Raw genomic sequence first — 26,489 nt, 5'->3', positions numbered from 1 at the left:
TCTGAGAGGCGGCGGCGGCGCCACGAGCTCCGAGCCCATCCCGGCCCGGCCCGCGCTCTCCGCCCCCGCCTCCCGGGCCGGCGGCGGCGGCGGCGACTGCGGGCGAGCGTGCGGGGCCCGGGCCGCCCCCAGCCCCAGCCCCGCCGGGCCCCGCCCCCCGCCGAGTGCATGAGGTTGACGCTACTTTGTTGCACCTGGAGGGAAGAACGTATGGGAGAGGAAGGTGCGCGGGGTGCGGGCCGGCGAGGCGCCGACCCAGGGACCGGGCGGGCGGGGACGCCGCGCTGGGGGAGACGGGGAAGTGGGGGGCACGGGTGGGGGCCGGGCCTGGCCGCCGCGGAGGCTGGGTCTGCCGCGAGGCCGCGCCCCTGTGTCCTCAGGGATGAGCTCGTCCTTCCGAAGCCCGCAGGCCCCTCCCTGAAAAGCACCCACCCTGTTTCCCCCTCCTCGGCCCCGGTGGGCTGCCCTCCCGCAGTCTGAGGGCCCCTCCTCCCTTTCATCCCCGCCTTCTCCCAACCCCCGACCGACGACCACCCGGGAGGAATCCCAGGCACAGCCCGCCCAGCCCTGGCCTCCATCCGCGTGCTGTGTCCACCCGGGGCTCGCCCTTATCCCGTCTCTAACCGCCCTTGGAAGAAAGAGTCTCTGGGAAAGCCTCAGCCCTGACTCGCAGCCCAGCGTTTGGCCGGCTCCGTGACCTTGAGCCAGGTGCTGCCTGCTGGGCCTCAGTTTCCTCGTTTGTACAGTTGAGGGCCGCATAGTTGGCCCGTGGTGCTGGTGGTTGGGAGCCTGGGGGCAGGATGGACAGAGCAGAGATGCGCCTCTGGGGAAGCTTTGGATGTATGCTGGGGCCCCCACCCCCTCCCTGCACCAAACCCAGTGCCTGCCATCAGTCTTGGCTGGGAGGATGACTCTCATCCTAGCCTCCTCTTCTGACCCTTCCCCCTACTGGGGCCCAAGGCTTGGGTTTGCAGGACAGTTAGGGTTATGAAGACCCCAAGATTCCTTCCCTGGGGGTCTCCTTTCCTGGGTTTCTTCATCTGAGCCATCTCATAGGTCCACCAGGTTCAACAAAAGTCCTATTATGCCAGCTCCTCCAGCCCTGCCCTCCCCTGGGGCTACTGCCAACCCTCCCCCAGGTCCTTGAAGGCCCACTTGGAGCAGGGGCCCACCTTACGGTAGCTCCTAGGTCACTGGGTCCTCATGGAGGGGCAGACTGTGGCCTTGGAGCCTGGCTGGTGACCCAGCAAGCCTTACGTTCTCCAGGGCTCAGTCTACCCATCTGTACAATGGGAAGGGGCAGGCTGGGAGATCTTCCAGGGCCCACCCAGCTCCAAGGGTGTCAGGCCCCAGGGATGACTAAGCATGCCTAGTGGCCGTCTTGAAGAGGTGTCAAGCCTCCCTGGAGCAGGTGTCTGGGAGCCCAGCCCGATGGCCCTGGCCCCTTGTTAGGCCACGGCATAGCCAAGCCTTCCAGGGGGCTTCAGTACAGGATGCACCAACCTAGCCCTGTCCAGTCCCTGCCCTTTGAAGGGACTGGGCAGGCAGGAGAGGAAGGGGGCCTGTGACAAGAGTGTCACCCACTACCTTATTTCTAAATCGTGCTGCTTTCTTTCTCCGCATTTACCGTGCCAGACCCTGAGTTGAAGGATGCCATTGCTGGGGGTTGGCAGACATCTGTTCCTCCTCCTCAGTTTACAGAGAGAGAAACTGAGGCCCAGAGGAGCTTGGTAGTTCAGCTGTGGTCTCAGCAAGACTCTCAGACCTGCATTCTTTCTGATGCTCTGTACAGTGACTGCTCAGCCTGGGCGCTGTGTGTGTACAGGAGGATTTTTGGAGGTGCATGTGGAGTTGGGGCAGGGCCGGGCCTGCAGCAAACCGCGCCTCCTGAGAATGCTTCCTAACGCCCTTTCCACCCCCGCAGGAAGCGAGTTGCCCGTGTGTGCAAGCTGCGGCCAGAGGATCTATGATGGCCAGTACCTCCAGGCCCTGAATGCTGACTGGCACGCAGACTGCTTCAGGTAGGGCAGGCTGACCTGAGCTCGGGTGCCCTAAGCAAGGCCTGCCAGAGACGTGGCGATTCCTCCTGGTGCCATCTCTGGTTGTGACTTCCAGCAAGTCCTTGGCTTCAGTTTTCCCCATCTGTGAAATGAAGCATTTGGACTAGAAGATCCCTGGAGGCCTTTCTTTTTTCTCATTCTAGACAGAAAAGGGGAGAAAAGGCGACACTTGCGTTTATGCTCGTAATACCAAGGCCTTTTGGCACCTTGGTGGGGGAGGAGTGGAGGGCAGTGCGCCCCTGCCTGCTGGGTGCTGGTGCTCCAGAGAGAGGCCTTGGGAGGAGCTGGGCCTCCTTCATGGGCCCCAGGCAAGTTTGGAAGATGCATATCCAGTAAGACCAGTCCCTTCCCTCCGGACACCAACTCCCAAGTGTAGGAGAGTAGGATCAGAGCTGTGGTGGAGCACATGGGGACCCAGAGGTGGCCCGGCAATCCAGGAGCACCATCCTGAGAAGCAGGGGCAGGGGGTAGCCTTAGATAGCTCTGTAGGGCCAGAAATGGGTATGTGAGATTTCCCACATGGAGAAGTGTGGTAGGAAGCAGTTCCAGACAGAGGGCCCAGCAGGTGCAAAGGGTAGAATGGTGATGGGGCCTGGCCCAGTCAGTGAACAGCAGAGTTCAGGCAGGAAAGCACCAAAAAGGAGGGAAGGTAAAGTGGCGAGGCCCAGCTGGGGTCAGGGCATCAACCACCGGCCGAAGGAGTTTAATTTAGGCAGTGGAGGCTCCGACAGGGATTTTTTTTTTCTTTTATAAAAATAATGTCTAGGGCTTCCCTGGTGGTGCAGTGGTTGAGAGTCTGCCTGCCGATGTAGGGGGCACGGGTTCGTGCCCAGGTCCGGGAAGAACCCACATGCCACGGAGCAGCTGGGCCCGTGAGCCGTGGCCGCTGGGCCTGCACGTCCAGAGCCTGTGCTCCGCAGTGGGAGAGGCCACAACAGTGAGAGGCCCACGTACCGCAAAAGAAAAAAAAATGTCTAACATTTTCTACAATTTAGGAAGGGCCAGGCACTGTTTTAAGGACTTTTTACAGTTGGATACGTGTTGTCTCCATGAATCGGAACACGGAGAGGTTAATTCTCTTGACCAAAGATACACAGCCAGTGAGCGAAATGAGCACACAGTACCCACACTGGCTGGGGAGCCCAGAGGAGAGGTGGGCTCCGTGTCCTGGGGTTCCCAATCAAGTGTTGGGAAGGAGGCCTTCAGGGAGGAAAGGGCCTTTGAACAGGCAGAGACAGGGAGGTGGTACAGTGCAAACCATGGAAGGCCCAGGATCAGCTCATCTGGTTGGAACAGAGTGAGTCGAGGGACATGATGAGGAGGCAAAGTTAGGATTGATTCAGTGAAGGGCCCTGAAGGCCAAGATAAGTAGCTTCTGAGGGCAGTAGGGAGCCAGCAGAGAGTGTCAGAAAGCAGGGGAGGGATGTGGGCAGAAGTGCTATTGAAAAATGCCATCCCAGTGGGCAGATGGTGGTAACATGACAGGGAAGGGACTGTCAGTAGTTCGGGGCTCTGTGCCCATAAGACCTGACATAGGACAGTGACTAAGAGTGGAGAGAGTTTCAGATCTAGAAGGGACGATATTTGGCAAGGATTAATCATATTAGCCACTATTCATTGGTGACTCTTTTAATGTCATTTCATTAAACCTTCACCATAACCGTAGGAGGTGCCATTATTTGCTCAATTTCCATGTAAGAAATGGAGGTCGGAGAAATCAAGTAACTTGCTGAAAGTTGCCACAGCCAGAGCTGGGACTCGAACCTATGTCTGTCTCACTCCAAGTCACTGCAGAGCTGAAGAAGTCAGGGGCTGTGGGGTGGAGCTGGGGGCTGGTGAGTGGCAGGGGCAGAATCTACAGCAGTCTGGTTTTTCACCCCGGGTGCAGAGGAGGCCAGTGGTCTGTTGGCTCTGGTGGAGCTGGGGGCCAGGTTGTTGAGGAGTTGTGCCCTGTCCTCGTTGAGGTGGAGGTGCAGTAGGCTAGCCAGGGTGGCAGTGCCCTCCCGAGGCTGGCCGAGGTGATCTGAGACCGGTCAGAGGTGGGAAGGCCAGAGAGAACAGCCCACTCAGTGCTGGGGGATGGGATTTGAGAAGAGGCTGAGAGAAATCCAGGGAAGAACTTTGGGGGCCCCGGTGCATGGGGTGGGGAGGGAGGTAGAGCCTTGGGAGACATGGGGGAGAGCCAGGCTTGCAGCCACAGAAGCCACAGAAGGGCAGCAGTGGGGCAGGAGGCATGGAACCTAGCTTTGGAGGAGTCCCTGCCCTGTTAACCAGCAGAGGGCTGAGGCCCCGGGAGGGGGCGGTAGGGAGGGGGCACGGTGGGTTTGGCCCTGGTACGGTGGGGACACAGGGAAGGCTCCCACAGTGAGGGAGGGCCCACAGGCAGTAAGAGCCGTGGCTTCTACGTGATTCCACGACTTACACAGTGTTTCTGGCCCCGCGGCGTGTGGTTCTCCCAACAGCCCCCAAATCTGGTTGAGGCCAACGGTGTCCTCACTCCCATGACAGTCAGGAAGGCAGCTCAGAGAGGAGTCGCTGCTTGCTGGGCCCCTGGAAGCATCTCAGTGCCGTGAAGCGGGGCTGCCACCAGCCCCTGGGCTCCGAGAGCCTTGCAGCGAGAGAGTTGCTGTGGGCCCACAGAATGCCTCTGGCATTAGCACTAGGTGTCATTGTCACCGCAGAGCCAGCCCCTTTCTCTGTTCCAGTCTCCTGGAAGGTCATGGCCAGGCCCAGGGGGGTCCAGGCTTCCCCTTGCCCAGCTGCTGCCTCTGGGAGGTCCCTTCCCAGAAGCCTGCAGCGCAGGAGCCCTGGGGCTGCCGTAACTCAGGTAACATCTCCCTGGAGGCTGGTTGGGCTGACCCTGGATGAGGAGGGCTGAGTGCACAGCTGGCACTGGGGGCCGGAGCCTGGGCTGGGACGCCCCCCTCGTTGGGGGACTTTCAGGCAAAGAGGATGGACTGTCCATGGATGTCAAGCTCTGTTCCCTCGGGGGCAGCACCAGAAGAAGCAGCTGCTCCCTGTCCCCAGAGAGTCTCCAGTGCCTTTGTCACAGCAGAGGCCGGGGGGGCACGGAGCGTGCCTTTCTCGGGTGTGCAGGGCTGAGGACACAGTACCGGCCAAGCTTCCCCGCCTGCACCAGAGCCCAGGCAGTAGGCCCTTCAGCTGCTTCCTGTTGTGAGCTAAGACCAAGTCCTCTTGCACCCACATCACTGCATTATCCTCCTCCCCTGCTGTGTGGCCACGCTGGCCCCTCCCTCTGCAGCCTCCAATCCTGAGTGCCTGGAGCAGGATGGGGAAACAGCCCGTCCGGCCCACCCCTGCACTCCCCGTAGGCCTCTGGGGCCCCCCTGCGATAGGTGGCAGCAAAGGATGCTGGCCTTGAACCTGAGAAGATGCCGCTTCCTCCGAGGGGCTAAGTAAGTGGAAAGCCCCCTCCCCACCTGTCCCAGGCCTCGGGCAGGGCCCCTGGTGTGAGGGCTGGGGCTGGAGGCCATGGTGGGACAGACCCACCTGAGGCCGGGCAGTGGAGCAGGAGAACTGAAACTCCTTGGTCACTGTTGGCCGCCTGTCGAGGGGAAGCAGGCCACCGCTGAGGCTCCTGGCCCTTCTGGTACAGGTCTCCCTTGAGGCTGGTCCCCCAGCTGCTCGTTTTCACCCTTGGTGTCCAGGGATGTGGCTCTGGGTAGAGGGCACCCCTGGGAGGGAAGGACCTGTCGCTGTAGGGGTTGCCACTGCTTCCCAGCCTGGCCTGTTCATGCCCCCCTCCAGCCCCACAGTGCCCTCCTCTCCTGCTCAAGCCTGGCTCTGCCTTTGCCTGCTCTGGGAGAGGGTTACACTGTACCTGGTATTACTCTCTTGACACCCTTTGTAGGGGCAGGGGCATTGGGGGGCACCCCAAGAGCCAGGCATGTCCTGCCCCACCTGCCTCCTCTGGCTCCTGGCCAGATGCGGGCCTGAGGGGTGCGGGGATGCACAGGGTCAGGGGCTTCTGTGTGCCTTCTTCCATCGGCAAAGGTCCACTGAGGCCCCAGGCGCCAGCCACCAAACTACTATGTGAGCCTGGTCTAGATCCCCTATCTGAGATGGAGGCTGAGCCGGGGCACCTTGGAGCAGTTCTGAGGACGCTGGGGGTGGGAACTGCTCCTGGTTGAGTGCACAGAGTGAGCCAGTCTGGCAGGAAGCACTTCTGTTCTCTTCGGGGACCAGCGTTTGTAGGTGCCTGGCCTGGGACCTCAGGGAGCCGGCAGGTTAATGGCAGAGGCTGGCGGTGCAGGCTGCGTGGGGGGCCATGGGCGCATCTGAGCAGGCTTCAGGGAAGTGGTTATCAGGGAGCTGACTGCGCTCACAGAGCTTGAGTGAAGCAACGTGGGGTCTTCCAGGGCTGCTACGGTGATGAATGTTTGTGCGTGAGAAGGACTAGGAGTTTGCAGGCAGAAGAGCATTCTCTCCCCTGGAGGAAGGCGGCCGCTCCAGAGCCCCGACTGACCCGCCCACCGAGGTGGGGAGGGGGGCTGCTTCCTGCAGCCTGGGGCTGTGGGGGAGACTCCCGCGGAGACACTCCTGTGACGCGCTTCGTGTCTGGTGGGTCTGGTCAGCGGAAGGGCGAAGTGAATCATCGATCCGCACAGGGAGTGGGGTATCTCCCCAAGGTCACCCTGCGCTGGCTGCGCCCCGCCTCTTTGCGGAGCCTGCTCTCCTGCTGCGCACCTTCCTGCTAGGTTAGAGCCCCCTGGGGGCTGCGCCGGGGACCTCCTCGTCCCCGGGTGTCCTCCCTCCTGGCTTGGTGCCTTCCTTGCCTTGTCGCCCCGCCCGCCCCGTGGTAAGATGCCCACCCACTGCAGTCGCAGCGATTGTGGGGGCAGGAAGGGCTGCGGGGGCAACAGATGACGTCATGGCTCCCGTCCAGCCGCTGCTTCCGCTGCAGCCTCCCGCATCCCAGCGCTGCCTCCAGAGGCTTTCCCTCCCCACTCGCCATCCCTTTAAGAGACCTCATCAGACCCTGCCTTCCTGGCTTCCAAAACCCGGGCATTTTGTGTTCCCCAGCCCGCCCCCTGCCCAAAGCCCCAAGCTGTGGTCCCCAGCGCCTCCCCTCAGGCTACCAGACAATGGGGAACTGGCTGGATCCTCTTAAAGGGACAGTGTCCAGCAGCACTCTTGGCTGCTATGCGCTCCCTCCTTCTCCTCCCTCCTCCCCCTCCCCCTCCCCAGTTCCCTAGTTCAGGAGCAGCCATTGAGTGGAGGCTTTCCCGGCTGCCTGAGGCACAGTGCTCTCTGACCCAGCCCCAGTCTTTCCTGCCCCCCTGTGACCTGGTTTGTTCCCCCACTGAGCCATGAGCTCTGAGCCTGGGCCCTCCTATCCCTATGCGACCTTGGTACATCACCCGGAGCACCCAAACAGCAACAGAGCTGGACGGGTCCCCTAGCCATTCTCTGCGCAGTGTGTACTCTGGCCCAGACATACCTATGCATGCCAGAACCCTGGGTCAGGCTCTGCAGAACCCAGTGGGGCTCGTGCCTGGGGTTGAGAGGGGTGTCGGTCACTGGGGGTCCCACATTTTTGCATTTGCTTATTACCCTGGCTTAGCTGAGCTGCTGGTCCCCACCCGACCAGGACGCTTGAAGGGAAAGATGTCAGGCATGTAGGTCTAGCTCCTGGCCTGGGGGGTGGCACCTAGAAAGAAGCCTGTACATCATTTCTCCCCATCTGCCCTTCAGGGGCCCCACCAGCCAGGCCTTCCTGCTACCTATGCTGAACCCCGTTCTTCTGACGGGCAGCACCCGTGGGGCTGGCTGAAGCCTAGGAAGCCGGGAGATCCTCTCTCTTAACTGACTGACTGGTCTATACTGAGCTGAACTCCTGCCTTGTATCTTGGTGGAACTGGGAGTATCTTCTTGGGGCCTATGGTGCCCGTCTCTGTGACCTTGGGCAGGGTAGACCCTCCGAAGTTCATCTGCCTCATCTCTAAAATGAGGATAGCCATGCCTGCCTCATGGTGGCCTGTGAGGATTAATAAATTTATTAAGCAAGAAAATGGGAAGGTGCCAGCACTTAGTAGGTCTTCACAGCGCCGAAAGGTCACTACCATCTACATCAGGGGCCAGAGCTGCCTCCACTTTGCTGGGAGGGGGAGGAAGCAGACTAGACTGAAGAGTGGGGCTCACAGTTTGTTCCAGCCCCGCCCCCTTCCCCAACCTGAATCCCGGGCTCCCAGGTTCCAGCCCTCCCTGGGCCTGACTGATGGGTGACTGAGAGTAACTTGCCTGCCCTCGCTGGCCATCTTCCTTCACGACAAGGGACAGGGGGCTCAGATGAGTAGCACCTCTCAGCCCAGGTCTAGCAAGTGGGCCAGACACCCTGGGTGCAGAACTGCTGAGGGTGGTTGTTCAGGCTGCACACAGTACCAGGGCTTCTGGCTGAGGGACCACGGCAGAGGGGGTGGGGGTGGGCGCTGAATCCATCCCCGGCTCCACTTGCCAAGCCCTGTGCCCCAGCACAGGCTGCTCCCATCTAGAGGGCACACCTTTCTCTAGTGCTGCCTGTAGACTGGAAGGGCCCAGGTGTGCGGGGCGGGTGGGCCCCTCTGAGCCCCAGCTCCCCTTCCACCCAGGTGTTGCGAATGCAGTGCCTCCCTTTCACACCAGTACTATGAGAAGGATGGGCAGCTCTTCTGCAAGAAGGACTACTGGACCCGCTATGGCGAGTCTTGCCACGGGTGCTCAGAGCACATCACCAAGGGGCTGGTCATGGTAAGCACCCCTCCCCCACTCACACACCTCACCTGTGTGTGTGTGTGTGTGTGCGTGCGTGTGTATGTGTTTTCACAGGTTTCCCTGCTCCAGATCTCTCTCCCATCATCTCTCTTGTTCTTCTCTTCACTAGTTCTCTGATTCCTCTGTGCCTCCTGAGCCTGTTTGTCTGTATCCCTCAGCCCGCTATTATGGAGGCAACTCTGTCTGCCCCGAAGTTGGTTTGGGGCTGCCCTTCTGAGAGGAGGCTGAGGGGAGGAGCTATGGGGGCTGAAGGGGCTGCTGAGGTGGCTTGTCCCCACCCCCCAACTCCCCTTCCAGGTGGCCGGGGAGCTGAAGTACCACCCCGAATGCTTCATCTGCCTCGCATGTGGGACCTTCATCGGTGACGGGGACACCTACACTCTGGTGGAGCACTCCAAGCTGTACTGGTGAGTGCCCCGCCCCTCCCGGCACCTGGCGTGCCCACCTGTGTCACACGTCTCCCACGCCAGGGCCCTTCCCCTTTCCATGTGGGGGGCGGTCATAGTGACAGTGTAGAAACCACTGGGAAATATAAGACACAGCAATCAGATGGTGAAAGCCTCAGACATGAGCTTTCTTTTCTTCTTTTTTTTAAAAATATTTATCTAATATTTTGGCTGCGTCCGGTCTTAGTTGCGGCATGCAGGATCTTTTGTTGTGGCGCGCGGGCTTCTCTCTAGTTGTGGCGCACGGGCTCTCTAGTTGCGGCGCGTGGGCTCAGTAGTTGCAGTGCACGGGCTTAGTTGCCCTGTGGCATGTGGGATCTTAATTCCCCGACCAGGGAGCAAACCCACATCCTCTGCCTTGGAAGGCTTATTCTCAACCACTGGACCACCAGGGAAGTCCCACAGACATCAGCTTTCTTACTGACATCACTGCTGTGCAGTTCTGGCACCAACCCTCAGAGTTAGCACCAACCCTGTGAGCTCAGGACCTGTCCCCAGCAAGTTCGCCCTGACTTCAGTCACCGGCCACAAGTTTGGGGGTCCCCAGGCCGCTCGCATTTCTGACTGATTGGCTGCAAAGTCAGGGATTCCCACAACTCTCTCAGCTTTGATACTTCGCTCAATAACTCAGAGCTCAAGAGAGCACTATACTCACAATTATAGTTTTTTACTAAAGGCTACAAATCAGGACCAGCCAGATGAAGAGATGCAAAGGGCGAGGTCTGGGAGGGTCTCGAATGCACAGCTTCTGTGCATTCCACCTGTGGAATCAAGACGTGTGACCCGTCCTCCCTGGCATCACCAGAGTTTTTATTGGGGTTTCATTATGTAGCATAATTGATTGAATCACTGGGCACGGATTGAACTCAGTTTCCTCGAGGTCAGGCTGGGTTAGAGCCGCAGCCCTCTCACCTTGTGGTCAGTCTTGTGACCAGCAACCCCCTCCCCGCCGCCTGAGTCATCTCATTAACATTAGCTCAAGTGTGTGAAGGGCTCAAGAAAAAGGAAGATACTCCTGTTCCAAGGATTTAGAGCCTCTTTCCCAGGAGCCAGGGACAAAGACCAGACAAATTCTTTATTATGGCAACACTGATAAAGCTGGATTTGAGGGCAGCATGACTTTTGAGGATCCCAAATGGACTCTTAATGACTTCCTGCTGAACTGGATTTATCCCCAGGCCTCATCTTGGCCAGCTGACGGAGCATAGACAACCCAGAATGAGCCCCGGAGGGGCAAGGCTGGGCTGAGCATGCCCAGTTCCTGCTCCCAGCCCATCAGGCAGCCAAGGTCCTCCTCTTCCCTTGGGGAGCAGTGAGGGGAGGGTGGGAGGAGAAGAGAGCCTGGGGCTGAGGGATCGGGGTTGGGGTGATGCTGGTGACTGTCCTGACACACTTTTCTTCCCGCTCTTTGGGTCCCCACCGCCTGTGGCTCTTGCAGCGGACACTGCTACTACCAGACTGTGGTGACCCCCGTCATTGAGCAGATCCTGCCTGATTCCCCCAGCTCCCACCTGCCCCACACAGTCACCCTCGTATCCATCCCAGCCTCAGCTCATGGCAAACGTGGCCTCTCGGTCTCCATCGACCCCCCTCATGGCCCGCCAGGCTGCAGCACAGAGCACTCCCACACCGTCCGCGTCCAGGGGTGAGTGGCTGGCCTGCTGAGGCTGCAGCTGGTGCAGCTGTGGGCACGGATGCTCTAGGTGGGTGGCCGACTCTGGGGCAGGGGAGCCCTGAGACTGGGTGAGCACATGGGGCCAGTTGGAACCCAGCTCTGACAACCTGTATACCAGATGCCTGGTCCAATCATTCCTCCAAAAAAACATAAAAAATGTTAGATAAAATATTTTAAATGTTTTCTTTAATCCCTGCATGACCCAACAAGAAAGAGAAGTAACCAGGTCAGGAATAAGTGAAGGAAGGAGCCCAGGGGTGTCATCAGAGCATGGAAGGCAGCCATGACTTAAGGGCAAATCTGAATTGGGTGAATTAAGCTTCAGTTTTCGAGTCTTCTCATGGCTGAGCCTCTCAAAGCCCTGACTTGCTCAAGGAAAGTGAGTCTGATAAGAGAACACCTCCCCACCCCATAAAGCTGCAACCCCCAAAGGGCTCTCAGGGTGAGGAAGAACAAGAAATAAACCATACCTTCCACCAGCCCCCGCCCACCCACCCCCCGCCGCCCCTGGCAACCAACTCCCAGAACTAGAAAATAAACTGATTTGAACCTAAATGGAAGGGGAGATGGAATCTCCCCTGAGAATTCATACACTTGGGTTTGCCAACCAAGTGCACATGCCTGGGTGGTTCAGAAAACCTCCAGGCAGAATTGTAAAAGTTTAAAGTACTTCTCCACTAGGGGTAATATCCTTAGGCCCTGACAGAATCAGATGCAGATCCTTTCTGGAGGAACCCACCTCCAGGCTTCACAGAATTTCTCGAGATAAGCATCCCAAGGAAGGTGAGCCGTTTGGTCAAAAATCATAGAGAACAAGGCACTGTGAGCAAGAACCAGCAGAAACAACAGGTGGCCGAAGCAGACCTACAAAACCTGCAGATAGTAGGATTATCAGAAACAATACAAAATAATTATGCTCCATATGTTTTAATAAATAAGAGATCCTTGGAAAAAGTGAGTAAAGAGCAAATGAATTTGGAAAAGAACCACATAGAACCCCTAGAAGTGAAAGATGGGTTTAGCAGTAGAGGAGGGTTTTAAACAGCTGAAGGGAGAAGCAGAAACACAACAAGGTGAAAATAGGGAAAGAGAGGTTAAGACGTACGGAGGACAGAGTGAGCAGCTCTAATCATCCATCTAGAATCACAGGAGAAGAGAGAAGGGGAGAGAGGCAGTATTTGAAGATATGATGGCTGAGAACTTCCCAGAGCTGATAAAAGATACCAATCCACAGACTGAAACCCAGTAAATCCCAAACAGGAAAACTAAAAAGAAATTGACCCATAGATTCCCCGACCTGGTGAAACTACTACACCAAAGGCAAAAGAAAAGACTTTAAAAGTAGCCATTGGGAGGACTTCCCTGGTGGCTCAGTGGTTAAGAATCCGCCTGCCAACGTAGGGGACATGGGTTTGAGCCCTGGTCTGGGAAGATCCCACATGCCGAGGAGCAGCTAAACCTGTGTGCCACAACTACTGAGCCTGTGTTCTAGAGCCCGCGAGCCACAACTACTGAGCCCGTGTGTCAGAGCTCCTGAAGCCCTTGCATCTAGAGCCCATGCTCCGCAACAAGAGAAGCCACTGCAATGAGAAGCCTGTGCACTGCAACGAAGAGTAGCCCCGACTCGCCGCAATAGAGGGAAAGCCTGCGTGCAGCAGCAACGAAGACCCAACGCAGCCAAAAATAAATTTATTTAAAAAACAAAAATTTCCTTCAAAACCAGAACAGGCTGACAGCTGATTTCTCAACAGAAACAATGAAAGCCAGAAATAGTGAAATGATATATTCAATGCACTCAGCAAAAAAGAACCATCAACCTAGAATTCTATACTTGATGAAAATGTCCTTCAGGTATGAAGGTGAAATAAAGACATGTTAAGGCAGACAAAATGGGATTTGATACTAGCAGATCATCCCTAAAGAAAATTCTAAAGGTTGTAGAAAAGGTCCAAGATGTAAGAAGAAATGAAGGTTAAGGGGCTGACGCAGTTGATAACATGCTGTGAGACGTTGAGCAGTTCCCTTGTCCTCTCGGGGCTTTGGGGTCTCTGTCTGAACAACGAGGGAGTCAGATACCTTGGAGCCTTCTAAGATTTCTCCTGGGCCTTCATGGACCCTTGAGAAATAGTTTTAAACATTCCCCATGTCTGGGTGTGGGAGCCACGTGCCAGCTTTCTTTGGATTCAGTGAACGTTTCTCACATACCTGCCAGGTACCAGGCCCCATGCCTAAGCACTGGTGAGAAGTGAAGGTGGTACTGGGGGAGGAGGAGGAGGCTGGGCTTGACTCTGTATCTCCACCCCCATCTTGAGCATCAGCCAGGCCAGCAGCTGCCTTCCATACACAAGTGAGCAGACAGATTGGTGAGGGAGATGGGGAAACTCCCAGACCAGCTGGCCCCTGACAACTGGGCAGAATTTTAGGAGTAGAGGGTCCATGGCACCTCCTCCCTGCCTCCCTCACTGGGTGAGCATTCTTTCCTGCTTCTTTTCACCCCTTTGGCCACACCGTGCAGCTTGTGGGATCTTAGTTCCCCCACCAGGGATCGACCTGGGCCACAGCAGTGAAAGCACCAAGTCCTAACCACTGGACCACCAGGCAGTTCCCTAAGGAATATATTTTTAAGGCTATATCCATAAGAAGTCTTTATCCATGAAAATATATTCACTATTTTTTAACTTTTTTAATCCTGAAAATTTCAAATTTACAGAAAAATTACTAAAATAATAAGTATATTGAATACCTGTACACCTTTTACCAAAGTTCACCAGTTTTAACTTTCTGCCACACTTGAGGTATGTGTGTCTCTCCCTGTGTCTATATATTTGTGTGTATATACATATATATACTTATTTGTATGTACACACGTACATATTACTACTTTTTACTAAATCATTTGAGTGGAGGTTGACCATCCTCCCCCCACATACTTCAGACCTTCTCCTAAAAACAAGGGCATTCCCTTACATAATTATCCATTGTATCTTATAGTGTAGTTATGAAATTTAGGAAGTTTAACATTGATACTTTTATTCAGTATACAATCCACATTCAAATTTTGCCAGTTGTCTCAATACTGTCCTTTATGGCAGTTTCCCCCTTGATCCAAGATCCAATCCAGGATCACACATTGCATTGAATCCTCATGTCTCTTCAGTCTCTTTTAATCTGTGCCAGTTCCTCAGCTTTTCATTGTCCTTTATGACCTTGACATTTGTGAAGAGTGCAAGTCAGTTAAGGAAGCGTGCCCCTCCATTTGGGTTTGACAGAGGCTTCCTCTTCCTTAGGTTTAAGTCATGCATTTTAACCAGATACCTGATTTTGAGTCCTTCTCTGTGCATCTTACTGGTAGACACAGGATGTCAGTGAAGTGCTCCCTTTATTGGGGATGTCAACTTCGATTATTTGGTTAAAGTGCAGTCCACTCTCTCTGCTGTAAAGGATTTTTTTTCCCCTTTGCAATGTAACCAGTTTGAGTCATCTGTGAGATATGAGTCTGTAAATATCCTGTTCCCAACAGCCTTTTACTAACTCTAGCATCCACAGATAATTCTGTGATGGCTACAAAGTGGTGATTTTCTGTGTTCATCCTGCTGTATTTATTAACTGACTTTCCTGTGTAAGGAAGCACTTCTCCCCCATGTGAGAATATACTCTCATAATTGAAAAATTGCTAGCAATCTGTTTTTCTTAAAGCTCTCAGTCTCCTTTCTGTCCTGCCCACCCTCCCCCAGCCCTTCCCCATCTCAGGGCACAGACAAAGTGACCATTCTTTGAAAAGCTTTTACAAAGACAAAATGACAATCAGATAGTTAACACCAAGGAGTTAAAAGAAGGAAGTAAATTTGGCAAGTTGGCCATTCTGTGAGTTAGTTTATGGCCAAGTAATCCAGGGCACCAGGCCCATCTCCACCCTGCAGCTGTGGCTCAGCCCAGGCTGCTCGCTCCTTCCCGCCGATCCCAGAGGAGTGGAAGCCTTAGCTTCATCTTGCAGGGCAAGTTTGGGGGTCAGGTAGGAAGCAGTGGGTCCAGACCCTCTTAGGACTCTTTGACACTTCTCTGCCCCACACGTACCAGCCAGGTAGAAGGAGAGGTCTGTCCTCCATGGCAGAGACAACGCTCTGTTGAACAGGAGGCCCCGAGCATCTAGTGTAGGGGGGCAAATGCCTGGAGGGCATGCCACTTTTCTCCAGTTCCACACCCACAGCAAGCATTGTAATTAGTATAGATCTCTTCCCACCAAACCAGAATTCGGTGTTCCCGCCAGTTGCCACCTGCTGATCACACGAGGTAGAACGGTTTGCCCCCACGCTCCCGATCTGATCCCCTTGGCCTTGGTTTCCTAGCGGGGTGAGCAGGGGTCTGACCACCACTCTGTGCCCACAGAGTGGACCCGGGCTGCATGAGCCCGGATGTGAAGAATTCCATCCACGTTGGAGACCGGATCCTGGAAATCAATGGCACGCCCATCCGGAATGTGCCCTTGGACGAGGTACAGGTCCTGAGTCTGTGGTTGGAGGTGGTGCTCCCCTGAGAGCACCACCCCTGAGACTCACCTGTCCACACTCCTGCTCTCCCCAGATTGATCTGCTGATCCAGGAAACCAGCCGCCTGCTCCAGCTGACTCTTGAGCATGACCCCCATGACACACTGGGGCACGGGCCGGGGCCTGAGTCCAGCCCCCTGGTCTCCCCGGTTCACACTCCCAGCGGGGAGGCGGGCAGCTCCGGCCGGCAGAAGCCTGTCCTGTAAGTCAGCCCTGCACCTTGATGTACTGTATCTTGGTACTTTCACTGACGCTGGGCCTCAGGGGGCATGGGACCTGGTCCCTACCCTCCGGTAGCTCACGGTCTGATGGGGGAGTCAGCCCTGCAAAAAGGAGGCCGGCAAGGGGTGCAGGGGGCTAGAAAGAGGAAGGAGAATGAGAAGGAGCAAACGGGGAAAGCAGTGCCCCCAGCTGGGGATGACAGAGCACTTCCAGGGTGGACCAGCGCCCTGGCTTCGAGGAGCAGCTGGCCAGCAGCTCAGGATGCTGGGGCATCGGATGTATTGGGGAGTGGTGGGCTCTGAGGCAGAAACTCGTGACCGGGGTCTTTGGGCTTTGCCCAATCCGGGGCGCCACCGAAGGGTGTTGCAGCACAGTGATGTGTTTCACAGAGACCACTCTGGTCCCCTTTGCAGGGAGGTGCCCAGGACCAGTGACAGCTGGGGGCCTGTTGTGGTGGTCCAGGCCAGAGGGGCCAAGTGCCCTGTACCCTCTTAAAGGGAGGTGGGGGGGCACCAGGAAGAAGCCCAGAAGCAGCCTGGTCCTCGTGCCACTCACTGCGGGGGTCTGCTCAGGACTCCTGGTCAAGGCTTTGAGGGGGACACCTGGGATGACAGCCTTTATGCTAAGAAACAGTGATATTGAAGGCATGTGTTTCCTCCTCCCCTGCATTTGTCTGGAGCTCAGGCTGCCCTGCAAGACCACCTGTGGGCATCCTGGGCAAGTAGTCTGCCTCTGCACTCCAAGGCCTGGGACTCAAATGCTGGGAGGCAGAGCGTCTGATCCAGGGTCACCAGGCAGAGAAGGCCAAGGGCAAACATTCCTCCCTTAACAGGAAGTCCAAGCCAGACAGGGCACTGGGTGCTGGCATCAGGATGGGGCAAGAGCCTCATGACTCCCCCAGGAGAGCTGTCCTGTGCCGCCCTTTCTGGCTGTATGGGTGACTGTACGTAGAGTGGCATCGATGGGGCATGGAAGGCAGGGGGAAGGGGGCAGGGCCAAGACCTGGCCTCCCCCCAAGGGGGCCTCGTCCAGGTGCCCACCTGGTGGCAGCGGGCGCTGGGTGTGTCCCCCCAGGAGGAGCTGCAGCATCGACACGTCCCCGGGCGCCGGCTCGCTGGGCTCCCCGGCCTCCCAGCGCGAGGACCTGGGTCGCTCCGGGTCCCTCCGTGTGGTCTGCCGGCCGCACCGCATCTTCCGGCCTTCGGACCTCATCCACGGGGAGGTGTTGGGCAAGGGCTGCTTCGGCCAGGCCATCAAGGTACAGGGCACGCCAGGCAGGGATGGGGTCGTGGGTGGGAGCAGGGGGGCAGTCTGTGTGTGACCCATTGGTCTTCCACCCTCCTCCCACCAGCGTCCCCAGGAAGCCCCACTGGAAGGGTATCTGGCTTCCAGACTCGCTGGCCAGAGCTCTCTTCTACCTGGGCCTCCCTGAGCTAGTTAGGGGGAGGGGACTTACTATAGACAGACCGCGTGGAGGAGGTTGTGGGAAAGTGGCTCCTCAGGGCGGGGGATGGGAGGGCAGCCCAGACTGACCCTGAAGGCTCCCTTCCCCAGGCCCCCTTACTGAGCCCAATGCCAGCCCCCTCCTGGCCTCTGGGCTGCTCACCCGCTTCACACTCTCCCCCAGCAAGACACGAGCCCTTCCCTGGCTCTGATGTCACCTGGCTATGACCAGACTGGAAGGTTCAGAGTTATACAAAAGGCACCAGCCAGGTTGCCCACGTGTGCAGACAGGCCCCAGCCCCTGTCCCTGGTCAGAATCTCTGGTAGAGCTACCATTTGACTTCCAGGAGGCAGCCCAGCAGAGGAGAAGAAAGAGGGCTGGCCTCTGGGTCAGGCGGTCCTGGACCCAAGCCCTGGCCATCCCCCTTCCTGCCACCTGGGTGACCGTAGGCCCTGGTAGGAAACCTTCTTGAGCCTCAGTTTCCTCACCTGTAAAGGACTTAAGTCCCACCCCCTCGGGGGCTGGGAGCATCCCATGAAAAGTCTGCGAAGAGCTTGAAGCCGTCTGCCCATCTGCCTGGGGTGGGGATGGGCCTCCTGCAGGGCGGGCCTAGAGCACAGCATGTGCCTGTGCTGAGTCTCAACCCTTGGGCGTCCCCACGCAGGTGACACACCGGGAGACAGGCGAGGTGATGGTGATGAAGGAGCTGATCCGCTTCGATGAGGAGACCCAGCGGACGTTCCTCAAGGAGGTGGGTGAGGGGCCTGCTGCACCCTCTGCACCAGACTCCTAGGACCTGCCCCACCCTTCGCCATTGAGAGGGGGTGGGTGGCAGAGGGCTGCGGGAGGATGTGACGCTCAAGCCCACGCTGGAAGAAGAGAAGCTATCTGCCAGGAGGGCGAGAGGGGCAAGGACGTCCCTGGGGGTGGGAGCAGCCCAAGCAAAGAGCACGGCAGCCGGCAGGTGTGACCCCGGGGGCTTGAAGGCTCCTCCATCTTTGGAACTATCCATGGTGGCCTCTGGTGGGAAACGGGGAGAAGGAGACGTGTGCCCAGCCTGTTTACACCCCACCAGGTGAAGGTCATGCGATGCCTGGAGCACCCCAACGTGCTCAAGTTCATCGGGGTGCTCTACAAGGACAAGAGGCTCAATTTCATCACCGAGTACATCAAGGGTGGCACGCTCCGGAGCCTCATCAAGGGCATGGTGAGTGCCGGGCAGAGCCCCTGCCTGAGACCCGTCCCAGCCGCTCCTGCCCTAGGACCCTGGGCCCAGCGGCTCCTCTGTGGGTCCCAGTCTCCTCCCAGGCTCTTCACTGGGGATCGGCCTCTGGTGTCAAAGGCCCTCCAGACCCTGATTCTGCATCAAATAAGGGAGCAACTGACTCCATCTAAGGTGGGGGGAAAGATGGGGCCCAGAGAAGGGTGGCAGCTTCGCTGAGGGGACGCACAGGCTGTCAGGTTAACCCCGCGCACCTGCCATAGGTTACCTCTCCCAGAGGGTCTTTGTTTTGCTTCTAAGCAAAACCAAGTCACTTACTGTTTGCCATGATGTATAAAATTCAGAACTTGCTGTAAAAGCTTGGATGAAATTACCAATCCTCCTCTAAAAAAGAAGCGTTCGGAGGGGGAGCTTCCAGCTCTCCCGGGATGCTGACGGTGCCCTGGGATCCAACGCTCACCCACCCCAGCATCACCCTCAGACCCGGAGACCCTGTTCCCTTCCCTCGCCGCTGAGTCCTCAGTCCCTCAGGTTGGATTACCTGCTGTCACCAGAGTGTGGTCCCTGCGGGCTCCGGACAGGTGTCACTTCTCAGAGGGATTCTGTGGTCCAGTGCAACTTAGAAATGCTGGGCTGCACCAGCGCAGCCTTCCTGGCTGCACCTGAATCTTTAATACGCTCTGATGTCCTTGCTCTCCCACTTGAGGTCTCCAAGGAGATGGGGGGAGAGAATGGGGTGTTTCCCCAAATGATTTGAGCCCAGAGCCCTGCTCTCCAGACTGACTCACCGCAGCTCTCTGCAGGCGACCTCGCCAGGCCCGTCTCTGCTGGTCCATGAAAGCAGGTTCAGGTTTTTTAAAAACTCGAAAAAATGGGATTTTGTACAAGAGAAAGTTTTTGTTCTCAGAGGAAGTGGGTCAGGAACTATAGAAGAGTATCTCCCACCCCATCACTGTTTGGAACCAGTTCTGTTAGAAAATTGTTTTGAATTATTCACCCACAGCCCTTAGAGGGGACAGTTGTGAGGGACTTCCCTGGCAGTCCAGTGGTTAGGACTCAGCACTCTCACTGCTGGGGCCGCAGGTTCAGTCCCTGGTTGGGGAGCTAAGATCCCACAAGCCACATGGCAAAAAAAAAAAAAAGAAGGGACAGTTGTGGGTGTAGAAGAGAGTTGGGGGTGCGTCATCAGACCCTGCAGGACACTCACCCCTTCCTGTCTCTCTCTCACCCAATGTCCTGCAACTGTGGCCCTGATGGCTCATCCTGGTCATTCTTCCCACCTCCAGGACAGCCAGTACCCGTGGAGTCAGAGGGTGAGCTTTGCCAAGGACATCGCTTCAGGGATGGTGAGTAGGCTCTGATTGCCGGGGGGCATGTGGGCTGGGTGATCCGGCCCCACTTATAAAAGCATCTCGGGGCTTCCCTGGTGGTCCAGTGGCTAAGACTCTGCGCTTCCACTGCAGGGGGCGCGGGTTCCATCCCTGGTCGGGGAAGTAAGATCCCGCAGGCCACATGGTGCAGCAAAAAACAAAAAACAAAACACGTTCTCCAGCGCTCACCTAAACTTCACAAGGAGTTTAGAAATGGAAGCCACAGGAAGCTTTGAGAGAGGACAGAGGAGATCCAGTGGGAGGGGGGAAGGTGGGACCCTCGGGGCGACCAGGGCGGGGCTGGGGGCCCTCAGCACGGCTGCCCCCTGACCCCCGTGCCCCCCACCCTCAGGCCTACCTCCACTCCATGAACATCATCCACCGGGACCTGAACTCCCACAACTGCCTGGTTCGTGAGGTGAGCGGCTTGGGCGGGAGGGGACAGCGGGGGCCCCGCCCACCAAACCGCTAGACGTGCCGGGGCAGGGCCTCTGCTGTGAGCATGGCCTTCACGGAGAGCGGCCCACAGGGTGGCTGCAGCCTACACCGGGCTGCACCAGGGGCTGCGGGCCCAGAGGAGGGCCCGGGTGTGTGGACTGGGGTGGTCAGGGCAGGCTTCCTGAAAGAAGCTTTGGGGGGGGATGTACTTCAATGGGGGACAAGTGGGCCCAGGGAGCCCGGCGTCTAAGGGGCAGTGACTAAGGGACCACAGGCTGTCCCCAGAAGGCCGAGGAGGGAGTGGGCAGGTGGTGCCAGGGGTGTGTCTCAGTGTGGCTCTGCTTCCGGGTCACCCAGAACAAGAACGTGGTGGTGGCCGACTTCGGGCTGGCGCGGCTTATGGTGGATGAGAAGACGCAGCCCGAGGACCTGCGGAGCCTCAAGAAGCCAGACCGGAAAAAGCGTTACACGGTGGTGGGCAACCCCTACTGGATGGCGCCCGAGATGATCCACGGTGAGTCGGCAGCCCTGCCTGGCACATACCCTAGGGCCCCGCGGTCCCAGGCGGAGCTGCAGGAGGTGGAGGTCCTGCCCTGCCCCTCTTTGAGTCCTGTCGTTGGTTTCCTTGTGCTGCTGCAACCAGTCATCACACACTTGGCTTAAAAAACACAAATTAGGGCTTCCCTGGTGATGCAGTGGTTGGGAATCCGCCTGCCGATGCAGGGGACACGGGTTCGAGCCCTGGTCCGGGAAGATCCCACATGCCGCGCGGAGCGACCAAGCCCGTGCGCCACAACTACTGAGCCTGTGCTCTGGAGCCTGCAAGCCACAGCTACTGAACCCCACGTGCCTAGAGCCCGTGCTCCACAGCAAGAGAAGCCACCGCAAATGAGAAGCCCGCGCACTGCAACGAAGAGTAGCCTCCGCTCGCCGCAACTAGAGAAGGCCTGCGCGCAGCAATGAAGACCCAGTGCAGCCAAAAATAAAATAAATAAGTAAATAAATTTATTTTAAAAACCCCACAAATTATCCTGTAGTTCTGGAGGTCAGGAGTCCAGTATCAGGCTCACTGAGCTGAAGTCTGGTGTCAGCAGGGCTGCATTCCTTCTGGAGGCTCAAGGGGAGAGGATCTGTTTCCTTTCCTTTTCCAGTTTCTAGAGGCTGCCTCATTCCCTGGCTCCTGGTCCCTCCTTCAGCAAGGCCGGCAACGTAGCCTCTTCTCTCTGACATCTGTGTCCATTGTCACATCTCCTTCCCTGACCCTGACCCTCTGCCCTCCCTCATAAAGACCTTGGTGATCCCATAGGGCTCAGCTGAAAGATCCAAGATAATCTCATCTCGAGATCCCTAACTGAGTCACACCTGCAAAGTCCCGTATAAGGCAGCGTGTTCACAGGGTCCAGGAATTAGGACGGGGACACCTCCGGGGCCATTATTCAGCCTCCCACAGATCCCCTTTCTCCCACTCCATTTCTTTTTTTTTCAGGCCTGTTACACAGTGGTCCCACGTGTGCCCAGACTGGGGCTTATAAAGCCTCTCCACAGGCAGGGGACATGCAAACACAGGGTCAGGGCCGCAGAGCCAGGGTCATCTCAACACCAGCTCTGACCAAAGTTAACATAACCCACCCCCCAATAACTTAACCTGTAAATTGGGGTTAATAGCCCCTGTCTTTAAGGAGTAATGTGAGAATTAGATAAGGTTTGTAAGCTAGTCAGAATTCAGTAAATGAGAGTGGCTGTCCTGATTATTTTTAATGTCGTTAGAGAGGGTATTGTTTCCATTTTACAGCTGAGGCAACTGAGGCTCAGAGAGTATGTATCAGTCCCTGAGGCTGCTGTAACAAATTGCCACAAACCGGGTGGCTTAACAACAGACACTTATTCTCTTGTAGTTCTGGAAGCCAGAAGTCTGAAATCCAGTAGAGCTGTGCTCCCTCCAGGGATTTTAAGGGAGAATCCATTCATTGCTGCTTACAGGTTCTGATCCTGGCGTTCCCGGACCTCTGTCTTCATGTGACTGCCTCCTCCTCTGTGTCTTTTCCTTTTCAGTCTCTTTTATAAGGACAGTTGTGATGGCATTTAGGGTCTGCCCGGATAATCCAGGACTGTCTCATCTCAGGATCTTTAACTTAATCGTAACTTCAGAGACCCTTTTTCCAATAATATTCACAGGTTCCAGGGGTCTGACACAGTTATCTTTCGGGGTCACCACAAGGTCCATGACCTGCCCGGAGTCACATAGCTGGTTAGTGACTGAGCTGGGCCTGGAACCCCTTGCCCAGGGCTTTCAGCTTCACCCACCGCCCTCCCCTGCCAACAGGTTGGCTTAGACTGGGTGGGCTCAGATAGTGTCAGAGCCTAAGGCCTGATCCTACAGAGGTTTCTAGCATCTGCCTCCTGTCCTGACCTGCTGGCCAGGGCATCCCCCCAGTGGGCGGGTCCCTGGCCCAGCACCCTCACCAGCTGGCATCCCTGGCCCCGTGCCCCTGCTAACAGTGGTCTCTTCATCCAGGCCGCAGCTACGATGAGAAGGTGGATGTGTTTTCCTTTGGAATCGTCCTGTGCGAGGTAGGTCCGGGGTGGGCGCACACTCCCAGGCTGCAGGCTGAAGTCTGCAGGGGCCCCAGGCCAGGGAGGCTCTGGGAACGGGGCTGCCCACAGCAACCTGCATTCCCGGGGGTGTGGTGGTCCAGGGGGTGCCAGACCTGGGTGTGACCTGCCCTCGAACCCACCTGGGTGATGCCCAGTCCCAGGGGCCCCGGGTAACTGCTGGGCTTCGTGCTGGACAGATCATCGGGCGGGTGAACGCTGACCCAGACTACCTGCCGCGCACCATGGATTTTGGCCTCAATGTGCGAGGCTTCCTGGACCGCTACTGCCCCCCAAACTGCCCCCCAAGCTTCTTCCCCATTACTGTGCGCTGCTGCGATCTGGACCCGGAGAAGAGGTGAGTGGGGTGGGGGCTTAGGGTGGGGTGGTCCCCAGCAGAGCCCGGACCCACCATCCCCCCGCCTGTCTCCCCAGGCCCTCTTTCGTGAAGCTGGAGCAGTGGCTGGAGACCCTCCGCATGCACTTGGCCGGCCACCTGCCACTGGGCCCACAGCTGGAGCAGCTAGACAGGGGCTTCTGGGAGACCTACCGGCACGGCGAGAGTGGACTGCCCGCCCACCCCGAGGTCCCCGACTGAGACCGGCCTGCCCAGCTGCCCCTGTCCCCGACTTGGGAGAATCCACCCTGCACCAGATTCCTCTGTATGCGGTGGCCAGGTGTGGCACCCTCAGCGGGGCAGCGGACACCCAGACCCCTCCCCAGCGCCAGGCCCTAACTTGCCTTCTACCCTGTGGGCCGTGGCCCCTGCCCTTTCTCTGCCCCCGGCCCCAGAGCTGGCCTGGCTGCACAGACACCATCACCTCACCCTGCCTTACCTCTGTCTTAGTGGGGCCACCCCCTCACGCTTCTCCTTGCATGAGCTGGAGGACCCGTGTGAGCTGTACCCCATCCCATACCCGGTACCCTATCCGACACCCGCTGCCCCGGCTGTCCTGTGCACACTCTGCCCGTCTGCAGCTCCTCCGAGGCTGGGCCAGAGGACAGACAGCCTCAGACCGTGGCTCATCACGTGTATTCCCAGGAGCCAAACAGGGAGTCTGGGGCCCATCACCCCACAGGGGGTGTCTAGGTAGCGTCAGGTATTGATAATTATCCAAACCCCCAAAGCAGAGAGAGGTCGTCTCCTGGGGGGTGGAAATCCCCGTGGCTGGGCAACGGCCCTCCCTCGCTTTGGGTCTTTTTGTTTCTTTATTGAAGCCACTTTAGTGAGAAGCAGGTACCAGGCCTCAGGGTGAAGGGAGGGTCCCTGGCGGGAGAGGGGAGCCGTGGTCCCAGGGCCAGAGCTGCTGGGAGGAGCAGCAGAAGGAGGCTGGGCAGAGTGGACGAGGCAGTGTCCACCAGCATCCCAGCCCCCTGAAGTTCATCTCAGCACCCATCCCGGGCCTCTCCCGGAGGCTCCCTGCCAGTGGCCAGAGCAGCCCCTGCCCCTCCCCATGCCCCTCTGTCCTCTGGGTTCTTTCTGTGTAATCTATTTTTTAAGAAGAGTTTGTATTATTTTTTCATATGGCTGCAGCAGCAGCAGCTGCTGGGGGCTTGGGGTTTTATTTTTTTGGCGGGCGGGGGTGGGGGGGCCATTTTGTCACTTTGCCTCAGTTGAGCATCTAGGAAGTATTAAGACTGTGAAGCCTTCTCAGTGCACTTTGAACCTGGAAAGCAATTGAAACAGGCCCATGGGACTATGACTCAGGGAGGTGGGACACAGTCACCTCCATCCAGGAATCACGATGTCTAAGGAACAAAACCCAGACTCAGAATAATAAAATAAATTCTGTACTCCCCACCAGATCCCGCTTTGTGACATGTGTCTGGGGGCCCTGAGGAAACAGGAGGAGAGAGGAACTTTTTGGATTAGAAGCCTTGTGGGAAGACAGGAATGGAGGTGTGGGAATGGAAGTGTGGACGGAGGGCATAGAGGGTGGGAATGGAGGTGGTGGCCCAGCTGGGACAAGTGTGAGGACTTTCCAAAGCTGGGTTTGGGGGTGGGGGGAGGATTGGGGAAGAGTGAGAGAGACTAGGGAATGGATTCCTCTCATTGCATGCTTGTTTTTTTTCTAAGACGTAAAGGGTCCAATCAGGAAAACAGAAACCACCCTAGTTATTTCTTTTTTTTTCTTTTTTTAACATCTTTATTGGAGTATAATTGCTCTACAATGGTGTGTTAGTTACTGCTTTATAACAAAGTGAATCAGTTACACATATACATGTGTTCCCATATAGTTTTTTTTTTTTTTTTTTTTTTAGTTTCTGCTTTATAACAAAGTGAATCAGTCATACATACACATCTGTTCCCACATCCCTTCCCTCTTGCGCCTCCCTGTCTCCCTCCCTCCCCATCCCACCCCTCCAGGCGGTCACAAAGCACCGAGCTGATCTCCCTGTGCCATGCTGCTGCTTCCCACTATCTATCTACCCTACGTTTGGTACTGTATATATGTCCATGCCTCTCTTTCGCTTTGTCACAGCTTACCCTTCCCCCTCCCCATATCCTCAAGTCCATTCTCAAGTAGGTCTGTGTCTTTATTCCTGTTTTACCCCTAGGTTCTTCATGACATTTTTTTTCTTAAATTCCATATATATGTGTTAGCATACGGTATTTGTCTTTCTCTTTCTGACTTACTTCACTCTGTATGACAGACTCTAGGTCTATCCACCTCATTACAAATAGCTCAGTTTCATTTCTTTTTATGGCTGAGTAATATTCCATTGTATATATGTGCCACATCTTCTTTATCCATTCATCCGATGATGGACACTTAGGTTGTTTCCATCTCCGGGCTATTGTGAATAGAGCTGCAATGAACATTTTGGTACATGTCTCTTTTTGAATTATGGTTTTCTCAGGGTATATGCCTAGTAGTGGGATTGCTGGGTCATGTGGTAGTTCTATTTTTAGTTTTTTAAGGAACCTCCATACTGTTCTCCATAGTGGCTGTACCAATTCACATTCCCACCAGCAGTGCAAGAGTGTTCCCTTTTCTCCACACCCTCTCCAGCATTTATTGTTTCTAGATTTCTTGATGATGGCCATTCTGACCACCCTAGTTATTTCAAATATAGGTCATTTAACCCAGGGAATTGTTTATACAGGTGGCGAAAACACAGTGGAAGGGCGAAAAGTGGATACTGAGAGAACCATTTCTGATGAACTGCAGGAAGCAGCTGCTACCCCTTGGCTGGGGCATTTAAGGAAAGAGGAGGTTAGTTTAGTTATCTGGTGTCGGGTAACACTTCACCCCTTAAATTTGGTGGCTTGAAATAACTGATCACTCATGGATCACAACCGCTCTGTCAAGGATATGGGAGCAGCTTGGGTGGGTGGTTTTGGTCTGGGTTCTCTCCTAGGGTTGTGTTGGTGTTTTGGGTCTGGGGTCTCTTCTAAGTTTGTGGTCAGATACCGCCTGGGGCTACAGACATTTGAGGGCTTGAGTGGGACCAGAGGGTCCACTTCCAGGGGCCCTCTGTATGTGGCTCACACCCATGGCTGCAAATTGATGCTGGCTGTTGATGAGAAGCCTCAGTCCCTGTCAGGGGCCTCGCCATAGGGCTCCTTGAATGTCCCTACACCATCCTCTAAGGGTGAGTATCCCCTAGGGTGAGCGTCCCAAGAGACGAAAGCAGAGGCTCCACTGCCTGTTAGGACCTGCTCTCAGAAGCCACACAGGGTCACTTTCACCGTACTTCA

The 26,489-nt window shown here is 56.4% G+C and overlaps 1 protein-coding gene across 1 annotated transcript; it reads left to right on the top strand.

The window, feature by feature from the left end:
• On the top strand, window positions 1-23,384 carry LIMK1 (LIM domain kinase 1; the record flags this gene model as incomplete). Its single annotated transcript, XM_079720058.1, has 16 exons — window positions 1-223; window positions 1,925-2,021; window positions 8,669-8,807; window positions 9,129-9,238; window positions 10,716-10,922; window positions 15,339-15,444; window positions 15,534-15,700; window positions 16,795-16,978; window positions 17,829-17,915; window positions 18,240-18,371; window positions 19,673-19,732; window positions 20,109-20,174; window positions 20,552-20,708; window positions 22,710-22,765; window positions 22,987-23,144; window positions 23,222-23,384. Exons 1-16 carry the CDS (start codon window positions 169-171, stop codon window positions 23,382-23,384), a joined length of 1,944 nt encoding a protein of 647 aa, XP_079576184.1. The 5' UTR covers window positions 1-168.
• Window positions 23,385-26,489: the final 3,105 nt, after the last annotated feature.

This window comes from Hyperoodon ampullatus, assembly GCF_949752795.1.
Source record: "Hyperoodon ampullatus genome assembly, chromosome: 14".
NCBI lineage: Eukaryota > Metazoa > Chordata > Mammalia > Artiodactyla > Ziphiidae > Hyperoodon > Hyperoodon ampullatus.
The sequence above is the reverse complement of the archived record's forward strand: the minus strand, read 5'-3'. Positions and strand labels throughout refer to the sequence as shown.